This window comes from Trichechus manatus, unplaced genomic scaffold (genome assembly GCF_000243295.1).
Source record: "Trichechus manatus latirostris isolate Lorelei unplaced genomic scaffold, TriManLat1.0 scaffold00042, whole genome shotgun sequence".
NCBI lineage: Eukaryota > Metazoa > Chordata > Mammalia > Sirenia > Trichechidae > Trichechus > Trichechus manatus.
In genome coordinates, this window is record NW_004443978.1 from 3,284,363 (window position 1) to 3,303,149 (window position 18,787).

The 18,787-nt window shown below is 46.4% G+C and overlaps 1 protein-coding gene across 1 annotated transcript; it reads right to left on the reverse strand.

Annotated features, from left to right (window-relative positions):
• Positions 1-2,662: 2,662 nt before the first annotated feature.
• LOC101345968 (probable cystatin-16) lies at positions 2,663-7,150 on the reverse strand. The gene is made up of 3 exons (XM_004376475.1): positions 6,950-7,150; positions 3,690-3,800; positions 2,663-2,743 (listed from the first exon to the last, which is right to left on the reverse strand). The coding sequence occupies exons 1-3, from the start codon at positions 7,148-7,150 to the stop codon at positions 2,663-2,665; spliced, it is 393 nt and encodes a 130-aa protein (XP_004376532.1).
• Between the last annotated feature and the right edge of the window lie 11,637 nt (positions 7,151-18,787).

Here is an 18,787-nt window from a genome sequence, read left to right on the forward strand (position 1 = left end):
TGCTTGTTAATTTTTTTATTAGAAACTCAAGAGTTAGGAGGAAAATGGGTGATAGGGTTCTGGACTCAGTGGTCCCTCAGCTCAATTTCAGAAAGCCTGAGTAATTAACCATGTGACTAGCTGCTTGGTGCCCTGATATGGAAATGGGGAAGGAGGCCTGTGGCCAAGGATAAAGAAGGTGATTCACGTTACAAGACTTCTACAGTGTCTACCATGCACTTCTGTGGTAGAATTCTTGTTTTCCATGTGGGAGACCCAGGCTCGATTCTTGGCCAGTGTGCCTCATTCATAGCCATCACCCATCTGTCAGTGGAGGCTTGCATGTTGCTATGATCCTGAATAGGTTTCAATGAAACTTCCAGACTAAGACAAAACAAGAAAGAAAGGCCTGGCAAACTTCTTCTGAAAATCTGCCCATGAAAACCCCACGGACCACAATGGTCCAGTTCACAACCAATGACCAAGATGATGCAGGACCAGGCAGCATTTCATTCCATTATGCATGGAGTCGCCATGAGCCGGGGCCAACTCAATGGCAGAAACAACAAAAACAACTGTGTAGTGAGGATAGTTCTTCCTGTCTTTTTCCTCTACCTGTTTTTTTTCCTCCTGTGACACTTCCCCCTGCTATCCCAGTGCTGACGTTTTGGGTTAAGCCTCATTGTCACGAGGGGTCTCAGCAAATATATTTTACAAAGAGCCTTGCTCCTTCAAAACAGTAACCCTGTAAAACATAGAAACACATTCTGGGTTTCATAGAGATCCAGAATGTATGAAAAAAGCTTTTTTTTTTTAGTGTATATATGTACTATAATTTTTAAGCATGTTTTCACTCCCCGCTTATTTGGTTAATTAGTGCTGAACTAAATCAAGATAGGTCTCTCCAAGACGCCAGGAACATAACACACTGCCCCTAGGCCCTGACCTGGACTTGCATAGTGACACGTCATTCAAAGTCTACTAATTTGGGTTCATCACATGACAAGGTGGCAGGCATGGAATTTATCAAACGTGGAGACAACACTTGCAGAGCCTCTGATCTCTGAGCATCAGCTCCATGCACCCCACAGTGGGAGCAGGTCTTTAATCACATGCCCTGTGACAGCTGGAGTCCTAGAAAAGACCCAGGCCAGGGACAGGATATACTGATTCTGATGACACACTTTTTCTAAGTAATTGGAGCTCCTTAAAGAAGACTTTCCCAAAGTTGGCTGCAAATGGCAATAACCAGTGGGGCTTAAATATTTAAAATATCATGTTCTCATGATTCTGCTTGAATAAAGATGGGGGATGGCCTGGTCTCTAGAATATTTTTAAGATGAGTCCAATGGAGTTGTTGTGTAGACTCTGACTTAGGGAAAAAGAGCAGAGCATCCCAATTTCCCAATGTGAACTGGAACTTAAAGGTAAAAGTGATTCAGCCATAAGCAACGATAAATAGAGTTCAAGGAGGGCCTAGATCCTTGTCCAGCATAGAGTCCACATGCAGGGCCTCAACCCTTCTGAGCCTGATTGCTCTCATATCCAGAGGGGTAACAGGGAGTTTTGCTGACCACACAGAACTTCCCTTGTAAATACATCCTCATCAAAATGTAGGGGGTGTTACAATCCCTATACACAGGTTGGTCAAAAGGACAGAAGCTGCATGATCCTCCATCATTTTACTGTACCCAGCGGAGCTGCCCAGATCAGTGTCAGGAAATTCTGTCCCATCAATGCTTATGACCACTTCAGGGTAACGGGTCTGCCAGGAGAGGGACAGCATTCCAGCCAAGGGTTACTTAAATTAGAGTTCCAGGAACCCAGGAGAGAGCAGTGAGGAACCTTCTAGCCCCCTATGCTGAAGTAACCTCCAGGGGCAACTTCCCCTACCCCTCACCCCACCTGTGCCCCTAAGATGCACATAACCTCCCTCTCTCTTCACTCCAAGCCCTGCTCCCCTCCAGGACCTGATAAGAGAGAGGTTCACGAAAGGATGGTGTGTATCCCCACAGTGCCCATGCAAGGGGAGAAAGTGGTGTTGACAGCCATGGAGGCCAGGTTGTGTCCAGGTGGGGGATGCATGCATCAGGAGCAGTGGGGCATGCAGGGTTGAGCCACCACCTCCTGAGGTCATCAGAAGCCCTGGTGACAGCCTTCTTGTCACTCAAGCAGCCCCTCTGTCTATCTCAGTTACCCACCCTATCCCTGTGTCAGAGCATGGCCCTCCTGAGAAGGGCTGCCCCCTGTGAGCCCAAGTCCCTAAGATGGAAGGAGATGGGACACAGGGACTGATCCCTGGAAAATTTTTAAATAGAATGGATGAGGGACACGGGAGCTCCAAGAATGGAAGAAGAAATAAATGAATGAAACCAACCAGGGAAGGGGGTCTTACACGAACCTGTAGCAACTGCTTGACATGACCTGGGGAGTTTGATTTACTCAACACTCTGCACCTACCCCAAAAATAATAACAATAATGATAAGAAAATACCATCACTTATCCCTGCAGTGATGTCCATGGAAATTAGATTAGAAGGGAGAATGCAGAACTGGTCAGGGACACAGAATATGCTCCGAGATGCCTTTAATTGCTCAGGTGCCTGCGTAGACACAGAACTGACCACTGCTCTCTAGCGGAAGAGGAGACTCCACTGTGAAAAGCCAGGGGCTCCTTTCCCACCTACTCATCCACGCAGGTGCTGTTCAGGAGTGTGAACTTGGTATAGATAGGGAGGGCATCCACGAGAAAAGAGCAGCGGACCTAAAGGAGAGTAATTATAGGAGATAAAATTAGAAAAATACATTACATTGGGAGCATTTAGCACGTAGTACAAATTAGAGCCTCGAGATGCATTAAAACTACAAAATGATGAATAGCAAACACAATCTCCTGGGGCCAGGACATCACAGGAATTTGGGGTAGGGATTGCTGAATGAGACACCTGAGCCCGGAGGCTCCTGAGAGGGAGTCTGGTTGGTGCGTCTCCTGCCCCTGAAGGACTCCTGTCCCCTCACAGCCTCCCCATGCACATGATGCTGCAGCAGTCCCCTGTATGGCCCAGCCATACAACCTCCAACTAGGCAGCAGTGTGAACCAGCCCCAACGAGAGGCCCTCCCAAGGCTACAATTTGGCAGGGCAAGACCAGCCCACTGAGGGCATCCACCCTGATGGAGGCCCATCCTATCCTCCACCTGCAGGACCCCTGTGTGGGCCGCCAGCTCATAGGATGGTGACATTAGAGCTCTGGCTGGCTGGGAACTCTCCGTGAGACCCAGGAAACTACGAGGAGAGACTGGATGACCTCCAATCCCAAAGAGCAATAGAAGAGCAAGGACCACAGGGAGAACACCGTCTGCTTGCACCCCAAGGGACTAGGAAGGGAAAAAGTAGGACCTGTAGTGAGGGCTCTGCCTGGTGACGAAGGACATGTGGTGCTGGCAGGTCATCTCTGGTCGGCCAGTCTGGCTGTGGACAGAGGATCCATGGCTAGCCCTGGGAGCCAGGCTCTGTCTGCTTAAAATGACCACTCTGTCCCTCCAATGGGGGTACCCTGAAACCTGCTGGAGAGGGGTCAGGAACCCTCATTCTGCCTCAGGACCATTCCCAGGTGGTTTTCCTAAGCCTCTTCCCAAAGACCCTCTGAGGTGGTATTTTTCATTCCCACAAAATTCGTAATGCGTTTACAGGTAGTTTTTAATCTCAAACCTGTTTCTCTCCTGGGCCTTTTTGCAAGGGGCAGTTCTCAATGTCTTCTTCATGTTTTTTGCAAACTGTGCGGCCCATCTCCAAGTCCATTAAATATATCCAAGTAAGTCTCTGTCAAGAAGAAATCGTAGAAACTGCTGTGAAATAATTACTTATGAGAAACAGAGAACCAAGTAGAAAAGTGGACAGACGGCTAGACTATGCATATGCATATAAATAAGGATATACATATTACTTGCAATTTTTCTATATGTATATAATCAACAGAAAAAAATGTACGCAATTTCCCCTAAGACATGCACTAGAAAGTTCCAGAAGCACTCTTCCTAACAACCACATCAACAGTGCAACGAGTATGTAAAGTGTGGCACACTCACACAATCAGATGCTACACAGCATGAGCCTGCACACCCTACAGCAAACCTAACAGTACAATCAGTCTCTCAAACATGCTGGTGAGCAGCACAGGCCAGACGCAAGGACATGCTAAGCGAAGCCTATGTATAAAGTAGGAAAGCATGTGAAGCTAACCTATGGGATTAGAAAATCAAGGTCAAGCCATCCTTTGCAGGGAGTAGTGCCTGGATGGGGACGTGAAGGAGTTCCTAGGTGCTGGGAATGTTCTGTCTCTCATGTGGGTGCTGCTTGCAATAAAGTCTTATCTTGGAAACATTCACTGAGCTGAAAAGCCATGAGTCAGATGCTGCTCTATATGTGTACTAATATATTAATGAGACTGTATTGAAAGTTATTATTTTCACTTCCTTAGTTATGTTATTGTTGTTGTTAGCTGCCATTGTTGGCTTGACTGTCCAGTCCTGCGCCATCCCCATGACTGGTTGCAGATTGAAATTTTGTGATTCATAGAGTTTTCATTGGCTAATATTTTGGAAGTAGATCACCTGGCCTTTCCTAGTCCATCTTAGTCTGGAAGCTCCACTGAAACTTGTTCAGCATCATAACAACACAAAAGCCTCCACTGACGTAAATGAGTGGTGGCTGTGCATGAAGTGCACTGACCAGAAATCAAACCCAGGTCTCCAGCAAGGAAAGGGAGAATTCTTCCACTGAGCCACCACTGCATCCTCCTTAATCATAGACCCTTGAAAAGTTGGGAAAAACCCAGACAAAGAAAACAAATCCAGCCAGGAAGTAACCCAGGTGGGGCACACCTCTCACTGGGCTGACCTGGAGATCCTCTAGAGAGCTGGATTCGTTTGGCGCTCAGCCATTGACAAGTGATATCTGTTAGTACCCCAACACCCACACACATGCTCACTCATACAGGCTCCTCCCCCCTTGCAGGTCACCCAGACCCTGAGTTAGGACTGGGGACAGGGGCAGGGGCAGCAGCAGTGGAGTCATCCATGCCTGAGTGTTCCTGTGGGCCAGCCAGGGCCCAGGCTGGGGATCAGCCCAAAGGAGAGGCCACCATCAAACATGTGGGAGACATGAGGAAAGCTGGTGTGCTCTGTGCAGGGAGGGCAGGTACACAGACCCTCTTCCGGAAGTTTGTTGCAGATGTAGGACCCTCCATGTCAGGGTCCCTGCTGACATCACACTGACCTAGGGCTTCTCATCCAGGGGCAGATCTTTTGCAGTGGACAAAATTACTGTCCCAGGGTGGACTACCATCATGATTCCACTCAAAGTAAGCCAGGAAGAATGAGAATAAACGTCAGTGGGGAAGCGTCACGTAACCCGATGCCATTGAGCCCTAAATTTCTCTCCGGTCCAGCCCCTCCCTCCACTCAGACTTTGTAATCCACTGCCTCCATGCCCAATCCACTGCCATGCATCAGGAGTAATAAATGTGATACGTACTACCCAGACTCTTCTCTTCTGCCTCCTCTCTGCTTCCTCTAGCCACCATCTTCTCAGCTGGAAGAATCACCATCACCTATGGCTCATGGCAAATATGGGGGATGAGAGGCAACACCCTGAACACCACTCTTCTCTCACACCCACATCAGCTATTAGTGCTGGCTCTACCTCCAAGAAGAACCAGAAGCCAGAACTTCCTCCCCTTCTGGCCACCACCCTTGTCTCAGGGACTGTCCTCACCCACCTGTCCTGAGGTGCTCTCCTCACCCACTTGTGTCAAGTTTCCCCAAGCTTCAGTGGCCACTGTGCACCAGCACTAGGGAGATGCTTGCTGATGCAGGACTCAAGATTGTCACTGCACTGAGTCACCCCTCCACATCCTCTCATTACACTGAGGACAAAACCCTAACTCCTTACTAGGGACCAGAAGGCTCCAGGCAGCCACATCCTCCACCCCTGCCCACCTGCCTTTTACCACTTCTTTCCCTGGGACACAGGCTCGGACACCTCTGCCTGTGCCCCCAGCACACTTGGCTGGCCCCAGTCTCAGGGACCTTAGAAGGCTGTCTGGCTTTCTCTTCCCCAGCCCTTCCTCTTCTGGATCCTTCAGTCCTGCCCCTCCTGGAGAGGTCTCCCTGCTCACCGTCCAAACAGCTAGCCCTTCCAACACAACTCACTCCCCATGACCAGGCCACTATTTCACTCAAAGTTTTGGGTGTTTGCTCATCCCCTGACTATGGTCCTACTGCTTCCTGCACAGGCCCCACACACAGGGGCCGCTCCATAAATGTCTGCTGCTGTTACAACTGAAGGTCATCTCAGCCACGACTCAAGTGTCACTCAGGCCCAGCATTGTGTGCCGCAGGTCAGCTGGGCAGCTGGTCATTACTTGGGTGCGCCAGCCCCTGAGCCTGCAGTGTATCTCTGTGCCTAGCTTTTCTTCTGGATTTTTCTTTTCAGCTTCTGACCTACCTCTGCCATCCTTGACCCTCTCAATCATCTATCAGCTCTCCACTCCTCCACCTCACTCTGTAGCAGAATTTCTGACCCCTATGTTTTCCCTGGAGCCCTGGTGGCATTTGGCTGCTCACCAAAAGGTCGGTAGTTCGAATCCACCAGTAGCTCCTTGGAAACCCTATGGGGCAGTTCTACTCTGTCCTATAGGGTCACTATGATTTGAATTGACTCAATGGCAATGGAAAAAAAGAAACGTTTTCCTTAGCTTCTCTCTCTCCTTCTACCCTGTTGTCCAAGGGCTCCATTCTTTAAAGGAAACAAATCAGAAACGTGAAGCATTTCTGTGGAAACCTTCTAATTTTTAAATATTTACCAAATTAAAAAAAGCAGTGGCTCTTTTCTGCACACCAAGACCTCCTCAGCCCCAGGTCTGGCCCCAGGGTGAATGGGAGAGCAGGGGAGACAGGCCGTCTACGCACCTTGCGCTGGCTCCGCCGGATCCGCAGCAGCTTATAGGCGTACTCATCTACATTGTCCTCATTGTATTGAAATACGGCAAACTCCACTGACATCACAAAATAGCTCAGGTTCTTACTGATGTCCACAAACTCATAATGGATACTCCAGACCTGCGTCCTCAGCACCACGAGCCCCAGAAGCAGAGTCACCTGCTGGAGCATGGCTGTCTTCAGCATCAGCACTGGGGGCCTGGGGACTCACTGGCATACAGGGGCTGGGTTTGGAGGGCGTGGGGGGAAAGGAAGCTGCTGCTGACAGTGTCCTTCACAGCTCGGATCCCACACACCCTGCCTAGCAGAAGCCCTGAACTAGTATCTCCTCGCTCCAGCTGACGCCTCTGTCCAGCTCCTCCACTCTACTCCCCCACCAGTCCCTCCTGTTGTCACCAGACAGCGCGGCAGAAGGCCTTGGACACACAGACATGCATTAAACACATTCTGTTCACTGCACATCTCCAGGGCTGCCCCTTCTGTGCCACCCAGCCCCAGTAAAGACCTGGGGGTGGGGGTCTGTGCCCACCTCACCACCCTTACAGCAGTGTAGTCAAGCATGGGCAGAGTCTCAGGAACTCATAGGAGACATGATGGGCCTGGATTCCTGGGAGTGTAGTCAGAACTATCTCAGCCTGTAATCTTAGTTGCAGCCCATGACCTCCATATGAGCTTTGGTGGGGTGGTGGGCAGGGGTGGGGGTACACAGTGGAGGTCAGCATCTGACCTGTCCATGTGGGGCACCATCATCTCCACCTGCTGCACCCCATTCTTCTGCTAACCATCTCTCCCTCCTGCCCCAAGGCCTGGCTGTACTCTACAGTGAGGTAGAGGGCTTTCCAGTGTCCAGGGGTAGATGGTGAGAATGCCCAGGACAAGAGGGAGAAGGGCAGGGGCTGGGGAAGGGGAGGAGCTCTGCCTCACCCAGCTCTGCCCCCTTCTCCTCCCATGGCCTCTTCACAGAGGATCTGGGGGATCAACCCCAGCACAATCTTCTTCCCAGGGAAGCTGCTGGGAAGTGAAGGGGATAAGGGGAGTGAGAGTGCCAGGGAGTGTGAGAGCCACCCAAGTGTGTATGGATGTGCTCTGCACAGAAACCACCTCCGACCTGGGCTCTGGGCATTGAGCACCTGGGCACGTGTGATCTCAGAGATGGTGTGGACCTGGGCCACAGCCTTGAGCACAGGAAGTGATGAGGTATATGCAGAATACTGGACACCCTCTTGACTTGTCAGGCACCAATTGGTGGCCAACTGAGTCTGGGGCCTAAGGAACAGTGGGCCACCCACCTCATTGATTGTTCCCATCCTAGAAGCTGCAAGCACCAATCCTTGCCCATCTTTGTCATTCCTGGCCTTGGTTAATTATGTCTCATGGCCCTCTTTGAGATCTGCAGGATTGGTAATGAGGCCTCCTCTTCACTCCTGATGTGACTTATGATTATGATTATAACTCCATTTCTATATCTCTCTTGCCAAGGGTTAGCAGTCTATTAGACTTTTCAAAGAACCAAATTTTGGCATTCTTGATCCTCTCTATTGTGTCTTTGTTTTCTATTTTACTCATTTCTGCAATTTTGTTATAACTTCCTTTACTCTGTGTTCAATTTGCAGTTCTTTGTCTGGCTTCTTGAGCTGAAGACTAAGGTCACTGATTGCCCTCCTGCCCTTGCCCCAGCATATGCAACTCTGTGTGCTCCTCTCAGACTGACTTTAGGAGCATCCCCACATTTGTTACATCGTATGGTTTTAAGCACTTATTCCAAAACTATATCCTAATAACCGTTGGGATTACTTCTCTAGCCCCTGTGTTATTTAGAGATGTATTACTGAATTTCCAAACATTTGGGGGAGTTTCTAGATAACTTTTTTTTAGTTTCTACTTAAATTTCACTGTGGCCAAAGAACATACTCTGTGATTTCAATTCTTTAATGTTTGTTGAGATTTGCTTTATGGGTCAGAATATGCTCAGTTTTGATAAGTGGGCCTCCCAGCTCACAGAGGACATGCATTCTGCATTCTTGGATGAATATTCTACATAAGTCAAAGAGCAAATTTGTTACATGGAGTCTTGAATTTTTTTATGTATCTACTGATTTTCATTTTCTATCAACTAGGAAGAGTGGTGCTGTAATCTCTCCCACAAGGATTGTGGGTTGAGATCCAGTATGCAATGAGTTCTGACACCAACTGCCTCAAGTTGAGCCAAACTTCCCAGCTTAAGGGTTCAGCCCTCCAGAGACTTCCCTCACTTCAGACACCAATCACAAGCTTGAGGGTCCCCAGGTCACCCTTATTTCTGACCTGCTGCTTACAAGTTTGGGGGTCTCCAGTATCCCCTTAGGACACCAACCACTACCTCACGGGTACCTAGGCCTCTCTCACTTCTGATCTGATGGCTACAAGTTCGGGGGTTCCCACTATCTCCTCACATTCGATAATCTGCTAGAATGACTCACAGAACTCAGAAAAGTGCTATACTTACAATTACAGTTTTATTATAGCAAAAGGATGCCAATCAGCTGAAGAAAGAGATGCATAGGGTGAGGTCTGGGAGGGTCCCAAAATACAGAATGTTCATTGTCCTCAGGGACTAGTCACCCCCCTGGCGCATCAACGTGACAATATGAAAAATATTATTGTCAATCAGGGAAGCTCACTCAAGCCTAGGTGCTGACAGTTTTTAATTAGTTTTATTATGTAGGCAAGATTGATTGACTCATTAACCATGTGATTAAACTCAATCTCCAGCCCTTATCCCCTCCCTGAAGGTCCAGCTGATATCAGTGTCTCTAAGTGCCAACCCTCTAATCACATAGTTTGTCTTTCTGGCATGGCCAGCCCCCATCCTGAGTCATCTCATCAGCATAAACTATCAGGTGTAGTCCAAGGACCTACCATAAATAACAAAGATCATTTAATCACTCAGGAAATTCTAAGGGTTTGGAGGTTACCTCTCAAGAACCAGGGACAAAGTCCAGCCATTTTTTTTTGTTGTACAAGCCACTCCTGGCCTTTGGCTGTTGTTCCCTTACAGAAAGATAAACATACCTGCCTGAGCATCTGCCATTGTATCAACATTAATGTAAATAACATTTGGTGGAGCCAAGATAGGGCAGTAAAGTAGGAAACTTTTTCTTATAACTTCATAACTAACTTCAAATATAAGAATCAGCATCAAGATGGTTCCAACCTCCCCATTATTTCTGACACCAGCCATCCCATGGCATTATCTCTCTCTCTCTACTGGGTTCAAGAATTTATTACAATGACCACAAAACTCACAGAAACCCCATACCTGCAATAATAACCTTAATAAAACAGGTAAGGATATAAACAAAGGATGCAGAAGGCGAGTTTTGGGCGGAGGCCTAACACGGAGACTCAGTATCTCAAAGGGGACCCACTTACCTTTCCAGGATCAGATGTTCACTCTCACCAGTCATAAAACTCTTAAGCAGGAAACTCTATGATGCATCTCAGTGGACTTCAGTGTTCGGCCACTCCTCTTGGAGAGCTCCTAGCTCCTGCTAGCTGGCTTCAGGACAGTTCTAGGCTGACCCCAGCTCTAGACCAGCCCCATTTCTAGGCCAGCATCACAACAGCTCTTGGAGCAGAACTGGTCTTGGGCAGCCCCCTGCTTAGACACTAAAGATCTGTGGGCAGCCCCCTGCTCAGGGTGCCCAAGTTCTGCTCTGCTCCACTCTGCTGCCATTGTCTGGTCCCACTTGTTGTCTCCGCCATTTCTAGCACCATCACTGCTGGTCCACAGCTCTAAGAATGTTACAGCTCTTTTGCACCCAGGTCTGGGACGGTTTGCTGGTGTAAGGCTTCTATGTCAAAATGAATGCACCACCCTCTCAGGTCTCAGCCAAGAAACCCTCAAAAATCTCTGTTTTGTCTGGGCCTGATCTCCTCTCTGACAGTTCTGCTTCCACTCCTCTGCCCAGCCCATCAGCTCTCCTGGCTGTGGCCTTTTCTGCTGGTCACTGCTGACTGCTCTGTCTTTACCTGGGTCCTGCTCTCCATCGGTGGTACAGCTCTTTTGCATATTTATAGCTCCTTACCAGGTCTGGGAGGATGCTCAGCACAGGGTCTCTATGTCTAGAAGAATACCCCTATCTTTCACTGTCATTGTTTAAGAGGCTCCAAAAAGCTTGTGTTTCAGCCTTTTATATGGGTTTTTTTTTTTTTTTTTTTTTTTTTTTTTTTGTCAATTTCAAGGCAGGGTCTTCCTAGCTGGATCAGTTAGCCCAACCAGTTCTCCTAGCTGGATCAGAGTCCAACCAACTCTTGAGTACCCAAGAAATGTCAATCAACTCAGGCCTTATCAATTACTGGGTGGCAGACCAAACAAAAGTAATAAACCCTCAGGTTGTTTACAGCTTACCCAGGAAATGTCAATAAACTCAGGAGATACCCTCCCAAGTTGTCCCCCCCCCCACCATAAACCCAGGACAAAAAGGTCACATAAGGGAACCCATGGTACCACAGGTAGGGACAGGAGGCTTTTAATTCATTTTCCCAATACATTTGCCCATCAATATCAGTATTACAATCTTACCAACAATGCCAGTGTTGTATCACATTGCAGTATGGTAGATGTAACCTGAAAGTTAAGAGTCAAAAGATGTTGGCACATTAGTAGGGTCCCAGTCACTCATTAACACTTAGTCCAGTCCCCTTAGTTCAGTCATATCATATGACCAAAATGTCTCCCAGGGTGAAGCTACTCAGTTGTGCAGGCTTCCATTCTATCTTGGCAGATTCCAAAAGCAGGGGTAATTATCTGGTATCATCAAGCTAAGAGGCAATATCATCTCTTACTCTGACCCTCTTTTGAGGCATTAATGTATGCGGGGTAAAGAATCTAGTTTTACCCTAAATAAATTATGGATAACATTTTGAAGAATGGGAATTCCAGAACAGTTAATTGTGCTCATGAGGAAACTGTACTTAGACCAAGAGGCAGTCCTTCGAGCAGAACAAGGGGATATCGTGTGATTTAAAGTCAGGAAAGGTATGCATCAGGGTTGTATGCTTTCACCATACTTATTCAATCTGTATGCTGAGCCAATAATCCGAGAAGCTGGACTATATGAAGAATGCAGCATCAGGATTGGAGGAAGACTCACTAACAACCTGCCTTATGCAGATGACACAACCTTGCTTGCTGAAAGTGAAGAGGACTTGAAGCACTTATTGATGAAGATCAAAGACCACAGCCTTCAGTATGGATTACACCTCAACATAAAGAAAACAAAAATCCTCATAACTGCACCAATAAGCAACACCATGATAAATAGAGAAAAGATTGATGTTGTCAAGGATTTCATTTTACTTGGATCCACAATCAAAACCTATGGAAGGAGCAATTAAGAAATCAAAAGATGCATTGCATTGGGCAAATCTGCTGCAAAAGACCTTTTGAAAGTGTTAAAAAGCAAAGATGTCACTCTAAGGACTAAGGTATGCCTGACCTCAAGCCATGGCGTTTTTAATCACCTCATATGCATGTGAAAGCTGGACAATGAATAAGGAAGACCAAAGAAGAATTGATGTCTTTGAATTATGGTGGCAACAAAGAATATTGAATATACCATGGATTGCCAGAAGAACGAACACATTGTCTTGGAGGAAGTATAACCAGAATGCTCATTAGAAGCAAGGATGGCGAGACTTTGTCTCACATATTTTGGATATATTATCAGAAGGAATCAGTCCCTGGAGAAAGACCTCATGCTTGGTAAAATAGAGGGTCATCAAAAAAAAAGAAGACCTTCAACAAGATGGATTGACACAGTACGTGCAACAATGGGCTCAAACATAGCAACAGTTGTGAGGATGGTGCAGGCCCAGGGAGTGTTTCATTCTGTTGTACATAGGGTCTCTTGGAACAGATGCGACAGCACCTAACAACAACAACAATAGGGTGGCCTTTGTTCTTGGCTCTTGATAAATAACACAGGGCTTCAAACCAGTTTGTTCTGGTTCAACCCCCTGCTGAGAATTGGAATTTATAACAAGTTCCCTGCTGAGAATTTGCATTTCTAACAAGTTCCCAGGAAGTTATACATAAGAATCCCCTAGGAACCTTGTTAAAATGTAGATTCTGATTCAGTATTTCTGGGGTAGAAACGTTCGAAGCCCTAAAATAATCTTTGGAGTAATTGGGGTGCCTTGGTCTGGGACTTCCAGGCCACACCTGAGAATTTGTGCTGGCAAGTAGGGGATGACCAGACCAGAAAAGACTCATCTGGGAGGTCAATATCAGCTAGCCTCAGGAGGCATGATTTAGCCTATCATGCAAGACTGGCCAATAAAAGTAGGAACTTGAAGGCTCAGAAAGCTTCATGGTCCATGAAGAGAGGGTGATTAGCCCTGTCTAAGACATGGTGGCTCCTCATTGGGAACCTTCCCAGACCTCACCCATGCATCTCTTATGATTATCTTGATTTATGTGTATAATATCAAAGGAGTGTGTCTTCTCAACTTATAAGGTCTAACCTAGCCTCAGGTGCCTAGGGACAGAGAGTGCTGTGTGGGTGGCTGGTGTCAGAAATGGTAAAGAAGTAGGAAAGTAGGGATATAATTGATCTCTACTTTCTGGGAATAGGCTATAAAATTTACCAGTGGAATTTAGGAGTGGTGGATCCAGCCTCTGAGAATCTGGCTCATTGTATGCTTGAGAAAATGGAGAGTAATGAGGATGGGGTGAGATGTACAACTTCTTGATGTGCTGTTATCAGTAATAGCTGAAATGAAAGGGAAAGAGTGCTGGGGCAAATCTTGGCACTGAACCAAGCTCAGATCTGTTTCAGAGTTATGACCACTAGCCTCAGAGCCACTCCAAAAAAGGAAAACCATGCTGAAGCAACAGAAAGTGCCTCCATGACCTGTGGTCTCAAAGAAAGTAGTCCAGAAAGGGGATAGGCAAAAACCAAAAAATTATTGAAACCAGGGAATATAATGTAAAAAACTGTTTCATTTTGTGGATCAATATCATCAGCTTCCTGTGGAACCTTTACTTAAATGGATTGTAAGAATGATGATTTTGGGGAAGTGTCTTTAGTTTTTAATGTAGCAGGATGGGATAGTATGTTTGAATTGATGATGCAAGACTCATAACTCACTATAGAACAATCACAAAGGTCTATACATGATCCAGGCACATGACAGTTTATCCCCGAGGGGACAGCCAACCTGGTCGACTTGTGAAGTATATTTACCCTAAAGAGATAGATGTCCTTCTCTCCCTGTAAATGCCAAGTGGGACACTCCAGATGAAGCCGCTGATGTACTACATATGCAAGCCACGCTGGATTGGCTTTATGAGGATCAGACATTCATCAACTGAGTTGTAACCTTGCTACTGCAAAATTAAGCAACAGTCCAAGAAACCTTATTGGACTTGTCCCAGCTTACCCTCATGGGTCTTACAAACGCAAGAAAGATAAAGGTGATTCACAAAAGAATGGAAAAAGACAAAGGGGAAGGAAAAGGACCAGCAGGAGGGAGATCTTTTGGTGTTTACTAAGAAATGGGATGAATAAAGCAGACATTGATGGAGCTGAAACAGAGAGCTTAGTGTAGCACAACAGAAACTCCTGCTGGTCCCCCAACTTTAAAAAGGCCTAAAAAATTCCACTTTATTTACCCCAGTTTGGAGGAATTTTAAAAGCCAGAAGGCAGAGATAACCACGAGAAGCCCCACCTGAAAACACTTAGGGCAATGGTCCAGCAGGTTAATCAAGATAAGCATTGACGAGGGAGCCAGGGTCTTCTGGTTCAACCCAGGGCTTCAACCCAGGTTCCTTCAGGTTCAAACCCCTGCTGAGAATTTGCATTTCTACAAGTTCCCAGGCACAACTAATGCTACTTGTTAGGGACCAGCTCTGAGAACCACTGGCAGAGCAGTGGTTCTCAAAATTTATTATACAGAAAAATCACCTGGTGATCTTGTTAAACTGTAGATTATGATTCAATGCATCTGGGGTGGAAATTCGAATTTCCAGCAGGTATTCAAATCGGAGTGAACTGGTTCAATGCCCTGGGTAGAAGAGAGGGTTAAAATCGGAATGTTTAAACAGGATTTATGTAAAGTCATTGCATCTCCTCTACCTGAATGTATATGGGAATGAATACTGTGTCTGACTGGGGAATGTTTCTCCCACCTTGTATTGTGAAACAAAAGGTGTATATAAATCTGCCCCTCAGTCAATTGAAGAATATTGAATATACCATGGACTGCCAAAAGAACGAACACATCTGTCTTAGAAGAAGTACTGCGAGAATGCTCCTTATAAGTGAGGATGGCAACACTTCATCTCACATACTTTGGACGTGTTGTCAGGAGGGATCAGTCTCTGGAGAATGACATCTTACTTGGTAAAGTAGAGGGTCATCAAAAAACAGGAAGACCCTCAACGAGATTGATTGACACAGGGACTGTAACAATGGGTTCAAACGTAGCAACGATTGTGAGGATGGCACAGGACCAGGCAGTGTTTCGTTCTGTTGTCCATAAAGTCACTATTAGTCAGAACCCATTTGATGGCACCTAACTACAACAACAACAGTCAATACTAATTGGACATGTTAAATGGGAACCACAAGAATTGTCCAAACCTACACAAGTTGCTATTTTCAACCAGTATAGACACAATATAGCCCTGTGTGGAGCATTGATTCGGCCTTATAACAAAAACTTGTTGAGTGCCATCCAGCCACAACTGCTAGGATTTGGGATTAGAAGATTTGCATTTTAGAGACAATTCACTAGCTGGATATCAGATTTTGCTTGAGACTGCCACTATTGCTGAAGAACATGAAATAATTATGAAAGCTGAAATACCCATAATATTTTGGGTGACGTCAAAGAAATGCTCTAATGGGGGTGGGGGGCAGTGCCCAGAAGAGTTCCATGATAAAATGGAAATGGTTTACAAGGGAATTTAAGGAGGTGCTTAAGAACAGGGAGGTTCTTTTCCCCTAGGGCCAACCCTGGAACCACTGGAGGAGCTGCCATATCCAATTGTCCCTTGGGAAGTGCCCTACAAGCAGTTATCCATTGACAAGCAGAGGGTTGCCTGGTTTATTATGGATGGCAGCCAAGGTGCATAGACAATATCCTGCATGGAAAGCTGCTGCACTGAGACCAGCAAATGGTAAGACCCTTATCGAAGAAGGTAAGAACATATCAGCTCAATGAGCTGAACTCCATGTCATCTTCCTTGCTGCGATAGAAGAACTGAGCAATGATGAGAGCCAATATGTCTGGATTTTTACTGGTGCATGGGCAGTGGCCAACAGCCTAGCTATATGGTCAGGCAAAAGGGGTGACCATATGGGGCACAGTCCTATGGAAAGTACTCTGAAGCTTAGGGATAACATTAAAGTGGAACTTGTTGATGCTCATCAGAACTCAATTCCAGGATCAGAAGGTGATTGGAATCAGCAAGTGGACCTGTTGGTATATTCACTTGATATGGTCACCTGGTCCATTAAGTGAGTGGACATGGGGTGCTGCAGTGATGCAAGGATGAGCTGAATCTAGGCATATCTCTTGTCCATGCTCTGAGGCACAAAATGCAAATAAGATCTTCTTTGTCTACCAACAAGAGATACAGAGACCACAGATGGTTATGGGCAGGGGCAGACTATCCAACAGACAAGATAAGCACGGTGCTTACTGTGCTTACCAGATCAACTGGTACTTGCAAATTAGTAAGTAATCACAAGTAGCCTGTGCTTCCCTTGCTTACTAGGTCATCTGCTCCATCAGGGATTGTAAAATTGCAAAGAGGTTTGATTCTACAGGAAGGTGCTGTGGGGTTGGGAGAGAGACAGCTGTCAGCCATACCTAGAAGTAGAATCTTTGATGGGTCAGAAAAAATGTGAAATTGTTCACCACAGATGGTCTGGTAAGCACTGAGATTACCTTGCTCTGATGGTTAAGATTGTGTGTCAGTTTGGCTAGGCCATGATTCTCAGTGTTTATATGTGATCACCCCCATGATGGGATCTATTGTGAGTAGCCAATCAGTTGAAAGGGAGTTTCCTTGGGCATATAGCCTGCATCTGAATATAAGCAGATGCTCTGACTTTTGCCTGCACTGGATCCTGCAGCTGGCTCCTGTTCGTCTGTCCTCAGGTTCTTGGAAATTGAGTTAGCAGCTTACCTGCTGATCTTGGGATTCGTCAATCTTCACAGCCTGCCGATCTTGGATTCGCCAGCCCCTGAAGCTACGTGAATCAGAAGCCTCTATCTTGATCCACAGACTTGGGACTATCCAGCCTCAACAATCGTGTAAGCCATTTCATTGGTATAAATCTCTCTCAATCTCTCTCTCTCCATATATATATATATATATATATATATATATATTTATACACTTACTGGTTTTGCTTCTTTAGAGAACCCAGCCTAAGACACTTGCCTATGGGGTAATTCACCCCTGGTTATGGGGCACATTCTCTAGGGGATAGGCCCTACACATAGCTGGCAAATCAATTACATTGGACGAATCATGCTGGTAGCCCCAGGGGGCTATAATGCGTACTGACAGAGGTAGAAACTTACACTGAGCTGGGATTTGCATATCTGGTAGTAGACGCAAATGCTCAAGTACTACTAAGGGATTGGAACAAAAAATAACATACTAATTTGGGCCACCAAGTTACATCTCCTCAGACCAAGGAACATACTTTAAAGCTCATAGTGTTCAATAATGGGCCAAAAAACATCATATTAAATGTAAACACCATGTTGCATATCATCCTCAAAGTAATGGTTTGATAAAGAATTGGGATGGGCAATTGAAATATTTGTTGTCTAAGACAAGGGCGATAAAGGCACCAAAGCCTGGCTTACACGACTTCATAAGTGTGTGTTCACACTTAAATGAGGCATCCAAGGGAGGTTCACCAATGGACAGATTCCTATGTTTCTCTGGGGGACCTCAGGAACAAGGGGTGTGGGAGGATGTTGGTATGACTATACAATTTTTCCCATATAACCTCAAATTTATTTTCTCCTTCTTGATGGCATGGTCTTAGGACCAGGGATGCAGCTGTGGGTGCCAGAAGCAAGGGTGATACCTAAACAAGAAACTGTAAAGGATTCTGGGAAGATGGCCACATAAACAGACCATTATTCCATCTCTCCCTCATCAATATAACAAGAAAACAGTGGTCAACCTTGAGGGACTCTGAATTGGGGAGCAGAGGACAGTAGCAGGGAACTGTAGACTAGAAACAATCAACAAATCACATGAGGTAGGGAAATTACTTCTCCCACCGTCCCTGCCCCTCCCACCGCCACATGGACAACTAGCTACTGTGAACTAGGGTAGTGACCCCAGCAATAGAGCCTGTGTCCCTAACCACCACACCCCCTGCCTATACAAAGAGATAGGACTCCAAGCTTCTGCTCTAAATTCAACAAGGTAGACCTCCCAGTGGGTCCATTCAGAGCATATCAGCACCTTGCACAACTAGACACTGTCAGCTGCAAGTCTGCCGTGAATTGTTACAGAAGGCCCCTCTAATGGAGTCTGCTGCCATAGTCAACACTCTACCTGCCTCCTGTGTATCCCATAGCTAAGGCCTCTGTAACCAACAGGACAGACCTCTCTGGGGGTCAGTTCAGGTCTGTCTGACCCCCCTTTCTGGTCGGCACTGAGAACTGCTGGCTGAGGCTGCTGTGTGCTAGGAAGCAGGTATCTTGAGTGGAGGCTGCACCCGTAGTCAACATACTATGGGTGGGAAGGGGACTCCAACAGAAACAAGGCAGATCTCCCTGGGGGA